We start from the raw sequence: 15,812 nt of genomic DNA on the forward strand, positions 1-15,812 counted from the left end.
CTGCCAGAACCCAGACTGTAGGGCATCACAGCTCAGCAGGAGCTGTACAGTCACTGGCTTTGTGCTGCTGGAGCTGGCAGGGCTATCCTCAGGCAGGTGTGATTTGCCATGCAGGAAGTCCATGGATAAGATACTGGCCTAGATGTACACCTAGACCCAGCTCACCAGTGAGAGTTGGTAGAGTTTCAGCCCTAAATCTCCCTTGAACAAAACTGGACAAGTTGTTGCTCTGCAGGTCTCACAGTGAGCAGCCAGCCTTGTTTGAGTTGTGGTATTTCTTGGGCTCCAATTCAGAGCACCATCAAGCTGAGTGTGCCAAGCATGGCGTACTCAGACCCCTGCAGGAGGTAAGGATGCAAAAGGAAAAAAAAATGTTTTAGTAGAGGGATTGGCTCCCTGCGGCACAGCCAAGATCTTCAGAGAGTGAGGAAGCAAAAGTGGGTCTTTGCATAAACCCGGAGAAGTTAAAGGAGGAGGATTTCAGCATGAAGAGGATGTTTAAGGAAGAGGAACAGACTGTGCCCCAGCCACTGCCAGTGGGAGAGTTCTGGCTGCAGCCAGCTGGGCTGCTGAGCTGGTGCAGCCAATGATGGTGCTGCTCTGGAATGCTTATGGATCAAAAATGTGTACTCCCAGTCATTTATGGGACACAGGATCCAGCATCACGCAGGCTGGGAGGATGAGCTACTGATCACTGGCTTGCTGGGCTTGCAGTTTTCCCCGTGGGATTCCAGACCTGCCTCCTTCATCTCATGGCTGAGGGATTAAGCAGGACGAGTCCAGTCAGAAATCCTTCAGTCAATGACATGTGGAGGGCACAGCCATAATTCTGGAGGACATTGAACCATGGAAAGGAAGGTGACTCAACATGAGGCCATGGACTGAAGCTGTGTCAGCAATGGGAGGCACATCCCCGGGTTCAGGACAGTGCCAACAGTCCTGGTGCCTTATCTACCCTTGCCCAGCAGCAGCCATCTGCAGGTTTGCAAAGCAGCAACAAACACGCTCCACTTTTCCCCAGCTGAAGTCTGTACCCAGCTCCACCCAAAAGCTGTTTGTAGGGTCTGAAATCAGTCAGCAGCAGCCTATATCACCAGGCTACAGACAAGGAGTGGAGCCACGACCTTCCCAGAGGTTCAGGCACAGGTTCTGCAGCCCAAAGCAGTGCTTGGGAAGGACAACAGCAGGGCAGAGCTGGAAACACCCAGTGAGGGGCTTGAAAATGCAGAAAACCCTATAATTTGCTGCTACAGGCAATGTTGTGCCACAGCTTGTTATAAAACATCTCTCAAGGAAGCAAGTGTCTCTGAGACATTTACACAAAAGCCTGTACAGAAATTCCAGAAAAAAAAAAAGCACAACTGGCAAACATCAGGCTCTTCTCACACTGCAGCAGCACAGCAAGACACAGCACAGCCTTCCTTTTCCAGTTCAGGCTCCTGTAGCTGCTACCAACCCTGAGACATCATCCAGGACCTTCCCACCACCGTGCTTTCTAGGCAGGACACCAAGCTTATGCTGCCTGATGCAATCAAGCAAATTCCCTCTCAGGTCTCAGTCACTGGGTTTACAGCAGCTGCAAGGTCCCAAAACAGCTGCCTGCACTGCTCAGCTCCTTACTATCCCTCACATCTTCCTGCTACTAAGCACCTTCATTATTAAGTTTACAGACTTCAAGGGAGTTGTAAAATTCTGATTTATGGTATTTAAGACTCAGGTCACCTTTGGAAACCATGGGAAGAAAGCCCTCTTAGATTGCAAGGATAGATTTACTGGCGATGGAGGCACAGGATCAGGCTGAGAGGAACCTCTAGTGGCCACAGGCTTCCTGTGCAGCAAACCTCCTGGTAGTGCAGAGCTGGCTGGAGAATTAATCATCTGGGAACTGTTTCTGCCAGCTCAGCAATCCCTTTTCCACACTGCATTGCCTTAACACACAGCTCTGCTCTTGGAAATGTACAGTAGCATAAGGTGGCCAGATTTGTGTATGAGGTGGATATAGAGGAGTGGGACTATTTTGAGGGGAAATACCCAAATCCCTTTGGCCTGACAGCAGTTTGTTTAAACCCCCAAATTTTGTGGAATTCTACTTTTTTAATTTACGTCCTTGGTCACTGCAGGGTCTGATTGCAACTTACAGGTGCTGGTGGCCAAAAGACACCCCTAACCTCCACTTTCAACTGGGGCTGGGCTGGGGCAAACCATGCTCCCTGGCCCTGCAAAGGGAAGAAGGCTTATGTCAGAATTCGCTCTCTAGAGACTTCAGAATCAGTTTGACACCTGATCTCAAGGGAAGACTTGTGAGATCTGAAATGATCAGGAACCATGTAACCACCTCACTGCAGTGAGAGCTCTGTCAGAGAACACATGCTCCAGGGTTTCTCTCAGTTTCAGGGTGCCTTTTGCTATGAGCCCTACAGGAAGGAAAAGACAAGAATAAAGGACAAAGCCAGCAGCCTCCACAGTCAAATACTTTTAATACCCAAGATTCTGCACAGCGACAAAACCATCATTGATGTAGGGCAGTGATTCCAAGATAGGGTAGAAAACCAACGCAGCAGCACATCACCACTCATCTGAAGAAAACATCACCCCAAATAGTACTCACATTCATTCTGACTATGAATAGTCTGAAATCCATGACAGAGAGCTGCAAAACAGCCAGGTGCCCACGCCTTGACTGTACCCAACAGCCTGACTCGGTGCCACTGGCAAGAGCCGAGCTCTCGCAGTGCCACAGTTGTGGGTCAGCTCCTGACTGTGGCATCAGTGTCCCCATGGGGAGAGGAGATCATGCTCCACCAAAAATGAGGATGAATTTCTAAAGACAAAGGTACACAATTTCAATACACACACATGAAGAGCAGTTCATGGATCTGCACATGTCACACCTTGTGGCTCACCACAGATCTCTATTGGCATGGTTTAACTCTTCAAAGAACAGTACTGGCCCTCATTCAATTTTGACTTCAGATATGTCATCAGAGAGGAAATGAGAATTTTCCCCTTCCCTTTGTTGCTTTGCCCCCATTAACAGGAGGTTGATTAATGTGCTTCATCAGAAAAAGGAGTGTGCCAAAGTGCAGGAGCTGCAGGAAGGACAGCTCAGGTGCAGTGAAGTCTGTCCAGCCTGGCTGCAGCTGGATACAGTTCCCATGGCCTGCAAACAGTTTGGTTGCCATTTACAGTGAAGTCAGGTTTCTGATGTCAGGAGTTTCTAATGTTTTCTGCCTTCAAGGAATATCACAAAGCAAAAAGCAGCTTTTCAGGAAAGCACAGATGCTCTCACAGAACTGTGGTGACCAATGCCCAGACCACAGCTCCCAGCCCAAGCCCATCCCGTAACTCCAGCACTCTTAGTGCTGCCAGCAGGATCACAAACAGGGATTACAGCCTACTTCAAACAGGTGTTCAGAGCTGCAAGTAACAACCGACTAAAGCACTTGATGGCGGGAGTACTTGAGATAACTCCACTTTCTGATAAGGTGTCCATTGTAGTCATTGTCTTCAAAACCAGCCTGTGGCCTCAAGAGTTTTGCATGAAACAAAGGGTTTGAACTTACACATACAGTTGGTCAGTAACAACCATTAACTGCATAGAAAATGCCTCTCTGCTACTGGAAAGATAACCAAGTCAAAACGCCGTTCTTCTAAGGTGTCTCACAACCACAACAGGAATGATGAATGAGGACTTGCACATGACAAGGAATATCCATTTTTACTGAACACAAGGATTGTGTTGCTGCAGCACTGTAGAACTGCTCTCCCTGGATTACTGCAGCTTCTTGCTCATCCAGGCTATTCCAGGTCGAACCACACAGACCGTGGCTGTGTGAACCACACAGGGTGGCTGTGGCAGGGCAGTACTTCATCAAGCCAAACCAGTCCCATGCCTGACATCCAGTACTGCTCCTCCTTGGATTCTCACATTGATATCCTCTGATGAGTTTCTGAGGAACCAAAAGTTATTTCAGATTCTAAACACCCAAATTACTGTGCACCACGAACAAAGTAGGAAAAGGAACATGTTTCTGAGGAATGTTTCTTAGATATGGCTTAAGACAAAGTATTGACTTAGTTGCACCCAGCAGGGATGGGAGTGAGAAAATCCCATCACACTGCCAGATGCAGCCAAGTTTTTGCAGATAAAATGTATTCATTTGGAGTAGAACATTACACTCCCACAAATCCTACCATCACACAGCTCCAGGGAATTTCTGACAACAAGCTGGAAATTAATACTATTGTGTTTTTGAGTTGTTTTTTGTTCCCAAGGGCACCTCCTCAGACAAGCTCAAAAGAGGAGATGCAGACCAAATAGAAATCCCATCTACACTAAGCAGAACCTATACTTTTTGAGTGATTTCTTTTGTCTGAAGAAGCTTGTGGGATACCTGCAAGGGCAAAGAGACATAGGTGGCTTGGAAAAATAGAAGGCAGCATCAGTTAGTGTTTGCAAAAAGCCAGATATGACTGAGTTCTTCCACATCAAAATATATCAGTGTAACTGAATTACCTCTTGCAGTTCACTGAAGCTTATGGTAAACTTGTGAAAAGACAACTGGGAAGAACTCACTGTGTGGGAAGGAGAAAGGGAGGCCCAATGCTGACTCTCAGACAGGGTGAAAGAATCCAATTGCAAATACAAATGGTGCAAAAGACTTAAACTGTTCTGCACAAAGGCTAATTTTTCAAAGAGTTATTTTGACAAAAATTCAAAATGGCATCTTAAAAAGCAAATCTTATATTTGCCAAGTTTATTCACATACTCTGCAAGAGGCAACTCTTTCCCAAGCCATGAGGTACTGTCATGGCTGGCAAGTTGGACAAGCCAACATGACCAAAAACTCACTTCAGACCTCAGAATATGAATGTGACTCTGTCCAGCCCAGCTTTTAACATTGTTCATTTAGTTTTTTTCTTTTAATGAACTTCAAGCTTAAGTAGGAATACCATTAAGTAGCAATCCCATTCTACAGCAATTGTTCAGATTGAACTGTTTAGAAAGTCAGCAATTTCTCTTTCCCTTCATTTTCCTCGTTGTGATAAATCTTACTAGTGAGTTACTCACCGAAGCTCTGAGCATCCTGTTGTATGCTCCAGACTACTCACTGATGTTTATGCATTTGTGCTTCATGTGGGAGAATTTCCACAACAGACAGTGCCCTTTTTGGATAAAGACTCTGGGGAATTCCCTCCAGACATTACATGCCACAGGGCATGCCTGCAGGGAATGTAGGAATGCTCAAGAACGAGCAAAGCCTCTTTTCATAACCCAAACCCTACCAGAATATACAGGAAGAAAACTGTTAGCTTCTCAGGAGGGATCTCATCACTGGGAAGACATTTGGAATAAGTGCTGCCTCTAGTTCTCCTGGGAAACCCATTCACTCCAAGATTTGCCTCCTGCCTTCCTTTCTTTACTTGAGGGGAGAGAATTAAGCTCCCGTCATAATCAGGTCTAATTCCCCAAACACACAGGGATATCAGCACAATTATTTTCAGATTTAAAGCTTCATTTCATCTCCCAAGAAAGATGAGGAAAGGAACATTTCTGAGCACTGCAGATACTCTCTGGCTTTCAGCTGTCTGACACAGGGAGTCACTCTGAAGTCATCATACTGATATGAAATAGGAATATAAACAAAATCAAGACTTGAAGATATCACTGTCCAGCCTGGATGCCTTTCTCAGAGGCAGACTGCTCTAACATATGCAATTGGAACATGTCAAAGGTTTTGGTATAAGAAGGTCAGCAATCATGGTTCTGGTGTGAATGAAGAGCTTCATAACTTAATGGTACTGATTCGTCTGTACAATGTCTGCTCATAGGAGGGCAGTGATTTTATGAACTACTGTTCTAAGTCAGATCTGAGGTCACCAGTGTTCCCTGTGAGGAGACATCTGATATTCCTGGCTCAGGCCAGGTACTGGTGCCAGTGGCTCAGAGCTCTGCAGCAGAGCTCAGCCAGGGCTGTGCCTCTGAGGAACTGTGGACTCAAATCTATCCCATGATTCGGACCTGTATCCATCTAGAATGGCTCTGAACTCATCACATTTTCATTTTTACCAACAGTCCCTGAATACAGATCTCTAGAGGTAAAGGGAAAAACAGTTAACCAGATACATTACTTCACCTTGACCTGTCTTAAATAAAATAAGAGTAAACAACTAGGCCTGCATCCAAGTGCACCACTTAGGAATGATGCACAGCACTAAGCCCAGCAGAAAGGATGTTCTAACTTAGCTCCTGTATTGGAATTTACCTTGGACAACTGAAAAACTAGCTGATTAATGATAGTCACATCAACCATTCATGGTGTCCCTGAAGCCCCACACCTCCAGGATGGATATCTGGAAGCTTTCAGAACACAGTGGCTGGTTATTGAAAGTGTTGCAGTGGCTGGTTCTCCCATGGTTCAGATCTGCATCGAGGTACAGAGCCTGGCCATCACCACCTCCTGGGAAGAGAAAAAGATAGGGTGAGGATATCTCTGCATTCCTTGGCATGGGAAACAGCTGTACAAAGACTTTAGTGCTTTTCCCATGGGGAACAACTGGAAGCTCTCAGCAATGTCCGCTTGCTGTCTTCAGATGTAACAGTATAGGATCAGATGTATAGGTTTTGAACGATAATATCAGAACTGGATGATTTCTTGCAATAATAATAAAGAAAAGTAATGCAACTCAGCAAGAACAAAAACTACCCGCATTTAAGATTTGTATTTCAGTGCTGGAGGATATTGGAAGCTACAACTGCAAATTTTTCTCCAGTAAAGGAAAACCAAATAATTCTGTTAGCAGTCAAAAACCGAAGCTGGGAGAGAAACAAGATCAGTAAGTAACAGCACTGGCTTGGTCTTCAAAATAATTATAAACCATGTAAGAGTTGAAAGCATTTTGGTTATCTGTGGATCTACGTCAAGGTTCACAGAGCTTTCAGTCAGAAAATGCAGAGAAGTGAAATAAAGTTAGACACAAATGTGTTAGGAGAACAAAAAGTAAGATTCCCTATTGCTTATTGGGCAACCATCAAAAAACAGTTACTAAAGCCATCTGAAGATTCAAAAGGGTGGGAATTCTGGTCAACAGCTGAAGCTGTGTACAACACTCTCTTCTATGTATCTACTACCCAAGCCTGTATCTCTCTTATTACCACCCATAGTGTAGCATACGGTAAATATAAGTGACTGCCTTACCTAAAGCTGGTAGAAAGAGGTGGTGGGACACATCACACTCTACACCTCCCTGAAAGGAGGGTGGAACATGATGAGGGTTGGGCTCTGCTCCCAAGGATCAAGTGATAGGACAAGAGGAAAATGCCTCAACCACTAGTGAAGATTTAGGTTGGATTATTGGGAAAATTTCTGCACTGAAAGGATAGTTAGGTATTGGAACAGGCTACCCAGGGCAGTGGTAGAGTCACCATCCCTGGAAGTGTTAAGAAACCATGTTTGGTTTCTTAATGTGTGGCACCTGGGGACATGGGTTAGTGGTGGCCTTGGCAGTGCTGGGGTAATGGCTGGACTCGATGGTCTTAGAGGGCTTTTCCAACCTAAACAATTCCATGATTTTATTATTAGAGCACATGCTGCCAAGTGGGAAATCAGCCAACACTTGACATTACAGAGCAAATTATAGGCCAGTTGCTCTCCTAACAAGTGTCAAGTAGAGACTTTTGGGAAAATGACAACTACGATTTTAGATCTGTTCCTCGTAAATCCCATTTAAGTGACAACCTTACTAAGCAGATTTTTGCCAAAGTCAGCAGCACCACAGATCTAATAAAGTTCCTGGAAAATTAACATATTTTATAGCTTACTCTGTGTTTCAAAAGCCTTGAAGCAAAGTAAGCTCTTTTTTGAGAACTACTTCTCAGCATGAATTAGGCAGTATGAAGGAATGGCTATACTTAAAGCCATGAGTTACTCTCTTCTCTAAAATGCTTGTATGCAGGTTTTCTCACGGAAAATTTTGGTTGAGAAATGATGTCAGGTTTTGGGCAATTTTATCTCTACCTGTGGTGATAATGAAATAGATAAAGGGGTCAGGTATTTACCATGTACCAAGGTGGACAGGAAGAGATGGGGTAGGATCTGTGCTCAAATTCTCACACAGACTCACCTACAATGATGCACTCGCTGCTGCCAGCCATGAACATGGATGCTGTTTTGGAAGGCAAGTTGAAGTGCCTAGCTGCTAAGAAGGGAGAAAGGCGATCTGAAGGGTCTGAGGGGATGCTGCTGGAGGAAAGGGTGCTGGAAGCTGGTTGGGCATGGTTTTCTGTCTCTGATCCAGCTGAGGCTAGTTCTGGGTGTTTTATGATCACCCACTCGTAGCGTTCCACTTCTGGCTGCAGCTGCAGAGAGGCAGAGAAAGGTAGAGCTGACGTTAGTGTACGCACATTACACAGAGTTCTGCTCAGAAAAGAACATTCCAGCACCTCAGTCTCCATCTGCACAGTCAGCAGTAAAGCTTAGCTCAACCTTTCTTTTAGGCCAGATGTTATCCTTTATTCCTTTGCTTTTTAGGTGGTTATAATGATGCAATAACCTCCGAGTTACCTTATTACATCTCTCATCTCTAGATCACCTTTCTCTACAACTGCATAAAAGGAAGGTGGAGCCAGTTGGGGTAAGACTCTGCTCCCAGTTAACAAGTGATAGACAAGAGGAAATGGCCTCAAGTTGTGCCTGGGAAGGTTTAGATTGGATATTGTGAAAATTTATGCACTGAAACGGTTGTCAGGCACTGGCACAGGCTGCCCAGGGAAGGGGTAGAGTGACTATCTGTGTCAGTTTTGCACAACCTGGTTCTTGATAGTGGGGAGGCCACAGAGGTGGCTTCTGTGAGAAGCTGCTGGAAGTTTCCACCATGCCCGGCAGAGCCAATCCCTGATGGCTCTGAAGATGGACATGCTGCTGGCCAAGGCTGGGCCAGTTAGAAATGGTGGTAAAGCCTCTGTGATAACGAAGGAGGGGGAGGAGGTGCTCCAGGAGCCAGAGCCAAGATTCCTCTGCAGGCTGTAGTGATGACCATAGTGAAACAGCTGTGCCCCTGTAGCCCATGGGGATCCACGGAGCATGCAGAGATCCACCCGCAGCCTGTGCGGGAGGTGCCCATGCCAGAGCAGGTGGGTACTGGAGAAGGCTGTGAGCCCTTTGGAGACCCAGTGGAGAGAGGGGGCCCTTGCTTCCTTGGAGCAGCCTGTCCTTGGAGGACTGCACCCCGTGGAAGAGTGACCCACACTGCAGCAGTTTGGGGAGGACTGTTTGCCTGTGGGAGGGGCTCATGTTGCAGCAGGTCGCAGGGAGCTGCTGCTTGTGAGATTGGAACCACACTGGAGAAGTTCACGGAGAACTGTATCCTGTGGGAGGGACCCCATGGCATTGCAGGGGAAGGACCCCTCTCCCTGAGTAGTGGAAGAAAATCTCAGGTGATGAACTGACCAAGCCCTCCAGGCCATGTCTCCCTGCACTGTCGGTGGGAAGGAGGGAGGGGCTGGGGGGAAAAAGGTGTTTTTAAGGGCTCATTTTACTTCTAATTTTTCTGCTCTGATTTTGTTAGTAATAAACCCACTCTTTATCTCTAAGTTGAGCCTGTTTTGCCTTTGGAGTGTTTATTCTCAGTCCCTAACTCATGAACCCTTTGTTAAATTTTCTCTGCTCTGCCCAGCTGTAGCAGGAGAAGGTGAGTGAGCAGCTTATGTGGGTGCCTGGCATTTGGCCGGTGTCAAACCATCCTTAGAAGTGTTCAAAAAATCTGTGGATGTGGCACCTGGGGACATAGTTTACTAGTGAACATGATAGCAGTTCTGTGTTGGTTCTTCATGATCCTAAAGGTCTTTTTCAACCTTGATGATTCTATGATCTTTTAAGAAAATGTTCTGTGCAAGGGGAGAAAAAGAGTCACCACAAAACTTAAAAGTAAAATTTTTCCTCCACATTAAGAGTTCAATAGACTTTATAAATTAGAAAGGTATGCAATCCAGCCTCTTTAAGTGGAAGGGGTGTGATAGCTAACCAGTACAGTCGTTCTTCTTGGTACTGGGCAGCAACAACAAAATTTTACTCACCCTAAACACAAAGCATTCCCCAGTTCCAAAGAAACTCAGCTTGTTCCCTCCTCGCCGGCGCTCACTCCAGTCAGTAGACAGGTAAGCCCCACAGACCTGGCACAGACAGCACAGTCAGGCTTCCGGTTGAAGAAGAAAGTGTGTTAAACCCACTGATACTGACATTTCAGAGACCAAACCTGCAGGCTTTATTTCAGTTTGAGTTTCAGAGTTTCTACACCAGTGGATTAAAGCAGCACAAGTACTTATATCTAAAGACAGATTTAAGCTGCTTTAATCTACCAGTGGTTGGTTACCTCTAAATCCCAAGAGTGTCCAAAAATATTTCATACATCTGATGCCTTAAAAGAGAAATTTTCTAACACAACCTCAAGTACCAAAATATAGATCACTCTAGGCCTGTATAGCCTGATTCCTACTCCTTCACTTTGGCAACCAAAGCAGCAGTGCTGTCCCAAGTTAGAGTATGAGCAGCTCTGCCTGAACACTTTTTGGTCAAACAGTGGCCTTGGTGGCTTTCTTACATTTCAAAGTATATGTTAAAGCCAGCTTAGCTAAGAAAATGCTGAACTAGCTCAGATATTTAGAGCATCCACTCAAACCACATGGGGGCCACTAGTCTCCAATAAAGAGAAGCACCCTTTGAGGGCTGAGCTGGTCTCTGGAGTCTTGTGTTTGCACTAGAACTTTTTGCTACCAGCAATACACATCGCTGCCATGTGCACACAGAGGAAACAATGAAGCTCCAAAGTGGGATGAAAGCATCTGTGCTTTTTCCCCCCAGAAATCAGAAAACCAGTTATGATCACACAGAATAGTTCTAAGGTACGTTTGCAGTTAGGCCTCCACAAGCATTACAAGCAGATCTCCTAGGACAAAATTACTGAAGATCGGATTTGTTTTATTTAGGTAAATCTGTATTTAGATTTAAATGTAAATTCAGATTTAGAATTAAATCTAAATGACCCAGAAGTCCATTTGATGTGATATGCCTGATGGGTATGAGAGGCAGAAAATCAGAAGGCAAATTGTCCTAATTCTAAAAGTTAACCATAGACATACGAATAAAGGATGAAAAACCCTTTGCAAAATCCCTCCAAATCCATAAGCATTAAAAAAACCCCATATTTTTCTCCTAGGGTGGTGGTTTTTTTTTTTTTTTTTTTTTTTTTGGGTTTTTTTTTTTTTTTTTTTTTTTTGGCTAATACATGTTTTTTTTGAGGGGTAAGAAACAAACCATCCTATAAAAACCAGAATCCCCTTACAAAGCCAGACTTTCAACAGGTTCTAAAGCAAGAAGCAAAATAATTGTTTCCCCCTCTACCCTTCAGACACTAGGGGCAGTCCATAAGCCACTGGCATCTTAACATAGGCCTGAATGGCCATAAACCACATGCAGAACTATGAAATGGCCTGGAGGGTAAGCATTAGGTAGACGTAAATAAAGAGTAGAAATGGGCTTGTTCATGGACAGTCATCCTGCAGAGATATAGTGACTACAGATGAAGAAAAGGCCGAAGCGCTTAATGCCTTCTTTGCCTCAGCCTTTAGTGGGGAGACGGCTTGTCCTCAGGACAGCTGTCCTCCTGAGTTAGTAGATGGTGTCAGGGAGCAGAATGGGTCCCTTGTGATCCAGGAAGAGGCCATCAGAGAACTGCTGAGCTGCTTGGATGTTCATAAATCTATGGGCCCAGAAGGGATCCACCCCAGGGTGATGAGGGAGCTGGCACATGAGCTTGTGAAGTCGCTCTCCATCATTTACCAGCAGTCCTAGCTCACTGGTGAGGTTCCAGATGACTGGAAGCTGCCCAATGTGATGCCCAGTTACAACAAGGGTGGGAAGGAGGATCCTGGTAATAATAGGCCAGTTGGTCTGCCCTCAGTGCCCAGTAAGGTCATGGAACAGTTCATACTGAGTGTCATCACACAGCACTTACAGGATGGCCAGGGTATCAGACCCAGCCAGCAGGGCTTTAGGAGGGTTAGGTTGTGTTTGGCCAACCTGGTCTCCTTTTATGACCAGGTGACCCTCCTGGTGGATGCAGGACAGGCTGTGGATGTGTCTACTTGGACTCCAGCAAGGCCTTGGACACTGTCTCCCACAGCACACTCCTGGAGAAGCTGCAGCCCACAGCTGGGACAGGAGCACTCTGTGCTGGGTTCAGAACTGGCTGGATGGCCGGCCCAGAGAGTGGTGGTGAGCAGTGCTGCATCCAGCTGCCAGCCAGGGGTGTCCCCTAGGGCTCTGTGCTGGGGCCAGCTCTGTTCAGTGTCTTTATTGATGACATGGATGAGGGGATTGAGATTTTAATTGGTAAATCTGCAGACGACACTAAGCTGGGAGCATGTGTCCATCTGTTGGAAGGCAGGAGGGCTCTGCAGGGACACCTGGAATGGTTGGATGGATGGGCAGAGTCCAATAGGATGAAGTTTAATCAGTCCAAGTGCCAAGTCCTGCATTTTGGCCACAACAACCCCCTGCAATGTTAATAGTCTGGGGATGGTGTGGCTGGACAGTGCTCAGGTGGAAAGGGACCTGGGGGCACTGGTCAACAGTCAGCTGAACATGAGCCAGCAGTGTGCCCTGGTGGCCAAGAAGGCCAACAGCAGCCTGTATCAGGAATGTATCATCCTGTATCAATGGCCTGTGCCAGGAATAGCGTGGCCAGCAGGAGCAGGGATGTCATTCTCCCCCTGTCCTCAGCACTGGTGAGGCCACGCCTTGAGCGCTGTGTCCAGTTCTGGCCTCTAAGTTTGGGAAGGACGTTGGGACCCTTGAGTGCATCCAGGGGAGGCAACAAGGCTGGTGAGGGGCTTGGAACACAAGCCCTCTGAGGAACCACTGAGGGAGCTGGGGCTGTCTAGCCTGGAGAAAAGAAGACTCAGAGGTGACCTTATCACTCTCTACAACTTCCTGAAAGGTGGTTGTATCAGGTGGGGTTGGTCTCTTTCTCCAGGCAGCAATTGACAGAATGAGAGGACACAGTCTCAAGTTGTGTCAAAGGAAATATAGGTTGGATATTAGGAAAAAAAAAATTATGGAAAGAGTGATAAAGTTCTGGAATGTTCTGCCTGGGGAGGTGGTGGAGTCACCGTCCCTGGATGTGTTTAAAAAAAGACTGGATGTGGCACTCACTGCCATGGTTTAGTTGAGTTGTTGGGGCATGGGTTGGACTCTATGATCTTAAAGGTCTCTTCCAACTTCCTGATTCTGTGTGATTCTGTGTATGATTCTGTATAGGCACGAATAAAGCCCACAGGCTGCAGAAACAGCTTAATGTTATATACAGAATATTTAAAAGTCATGTACAGTGGCACAGTCAACAACACCATTACAGGAAGTTCCTGTGTGCCCTCTCGAAAAGGTTCTGGGAAGACTTCTTGCTTTATGTATTAATTTTTTAAACAAGCATATAGCTGTTTTCACATTATGCTGTCCAATATTGTCACACATAGGAGCAGAAAAAAGGGACGTGTGCACTCCTCCTCAGGTTCTCAGAACTTTCTTGGCTTATTTTTTTCCCAATCAAGAATGAGATGAACTAAGGCTTTTGTTTTCACATCATGTAGTCCAACATTATTCATACCATTTAAATTTTGCTACTTCCTCTCCTCATATCCTTGAGAAAATAAAAATGTCTTCTCTGAATCATAACTTTAGCACAATTCCCACTCTGTCCCTCTGACTCTGCATGTCAGAGTCTGTCCAATAGCAAAATGAGCTACTCTAGTCCATCACCCCACACTACTTGCAAGAGAAAAAGCAGTTAACCAAGACCTGGTTTGCAAAGTCTGCCCAAGAATGCATAGTCCTATAACCAACAAATAGAATAATTTAAAGCATGGATTCTTAAAAAAACAAAGCCAAACTTTGCTTATTCATTTTATTATAAACAGCTGTGTGTTGCAACACAGCATTACATACTACCCAAACTCCAATTTAATCACTTGTCTTTTGCCTCACTCACTTCTTTCGCTGTTGTCTTGATGAGGAGCAGAGTTGGTTCGTGTCCCTCGCTGTGGGAATAGAACCTGAAGTGCAGAGCACAACAAAGTGAGTACTTGACTGCCACCAACTGCAGCTCCTTTCCTCCTCAACGTCAGGCACTGCCTCCTTCTCCAACTGGTGCCATGGCAAAAAATCACCCAAAGACTAAGAATATTCCTGCAAATACTTTATACAGTCCATGTAAATAATACAGCTGTGTGTAAGCAAATACTATCAGTTCTCTACTCAGTCTCCTGTACAGTTTATGTCTCCAAAGAATAACTAGAAGTTTACCTAGATCAACTGCAGCCTTTTACTGCATTTTGAATTGAAATAACCTAAAGGATTGTAAAACAGCCTAGGACTGATGATCATGTTTGAAGGGCTTTAGGTCCTCAAGGAAATTAATTGAGATGCATTCTCTTTGCTTGCTTTTGCTCTTCCTCATAGGCACATAAGGCTGGGAGAGCAGGTCACTCCCTGCCTCAGTACCTCAGTAGCTACTGATGGCAAAGTCATTATTAGGGGCTATAGGGTTACAGTGTTCCATACCAGGTGCAAGGATAACTCATATCTAGTTTATCTCACTTAAAATAAAAAACAATCAGATTCATAGATAATTTCCAGTTTCCAGTTCTCTTCTTCCTTGGATCAGTATGACTGTGGTTACCTATCAAAAGTGCCTGCAGAGCAGCCACTAAGTTAAACCATTCAAACCCTTAAGGAACCAGACTCAGACCTGCAGAATCTGTGAACTGATCCAAGTTTGACTTTTCTAATTGATCTTGAACAGTTTAAAATATTCTGGCATAGAAAATATCCCAGTCAAATGCTGTAGGTAATACGAATTTGTCGCTTTTATATTCCATCGTTAATGATGTTCTTCAGATCAAGTCCTGAATAAGCACGGCCTTTCAAATCCATCAAATACTTCACCAGTTGCTCCTTTCTGCCCTACACTAGAGAAGAGAGAGGAAGGTGTTCCTTACCTGCTCAGACTACAGCCATGTTCCAAGGTGGTGAAAAGCAGGAGGGGCTGGCACAGTGCAAACCGTTCTGGGATCCATGACCAGATATCCCGCATCTCCTTCACACTGACAATTTCTGATTTGAAGTTCTCAGCGTGAACTGCCAAGTGCACATTCTGCCTGAGAAATACAACACAAAACACTGAGAAGCAATAATTTAACAAGTTTCAGATTACTGAACTGAAACACGAGAAGACAGCTGAACACTAACAGACTCCAGCATACAAATTATTGGTCAGAGCTCCAGTCCACGGGATTAGATGGCCGTGACCTGGTGAAGGCAATAAACTACTGCAATTTAACATAATCCTCAGAGGCAGAGATTGGGTTTGAGATTGTATTTTCTATTTCTCTGTATGGCAGCTGTGGCCTGCACCTTTACACACAGAGGACACAACACTGAGCCACAAAAAATAACCATGGCCTTTTATTTGCTGTTTGTAACAGTCTCACTGGCACTTGTGTTTAAGCACAGAGAACGGAATACCTATATAAATAGGATCTGAGAGGAAGGGGTAGTATTTTTTCTATCTCTGAAATCCTGCCCGTAGGGTGCAATTAGAGAATTCCTAAACCCCTCAGAAACTTTAGAGGAATCAGTATTACCAGGGCAAGCAATTTTAATCCAAGGCAAATATTTGAAGCTTTTCAGAAGTTCCACCTCTTGGAAACATGCAATTACCAGTGACTTCCACTACATTATGAAACAAAAATGTTCCCG

General features: G+C 45.2%; 1 protein-coding gene across 3 annotated transcripts in view; it reads right to left on the bottom strand.

Annotated features, from left to right (window-relative positions):
* Positions 1–2,460: 2,460 nt before the first annotated feature.
* TBC1D24 (TBC1 domain family member 24) overlaps positions 2,461–15,812 on the bottom strand; it is a 36,897-nt gene continuing 23,545 nt past the window's right edge. For 2 of the 3 annotated variants that reach the window (XM_053991915.1, XM_053991914.1), the window contains exons 4-8: positions 15,053–15,211; positions 14,044–14,107; positions 10,076–10,171; positions 8,125–8,359; positions 2,461–6,461 (exon numbers count right to left, since the gene is read on the bottom strand). In XM_053991915.1, the coding sequence (XP_053847890.1) occupies positions 6,307–6,461; positions 8,125–8,359; positions 10,076–10,171; positions 14,044–14,107; positions 15,053–15,211 (709 nt within the window). In that variant the 3' untranslated portion in view covers positions 2,461–6,306. The remainder of the gene's footprint in view (positions 6,462–8,124; positions 8,360–10,075; positions 10,172–14,043; positions 14,108–15,052; positions 15,212–15,812) is intronic. The other variant, XM_053991916.1, reaches the window with a different exon arrangement.

This window comes from Vidua macroura, chromosome 16, assembly GCF_024509145.1.
Source record: "Vidua macroura isolate BioBank_ID:100142 chromosome 16, ASM2450914v1, whole genome shotgun sequence".
NCBI lineage: Eukaryota > Metazoa > Chordata > Aves > Passeriformes > Viduidae > Vidua > Vidua macroura.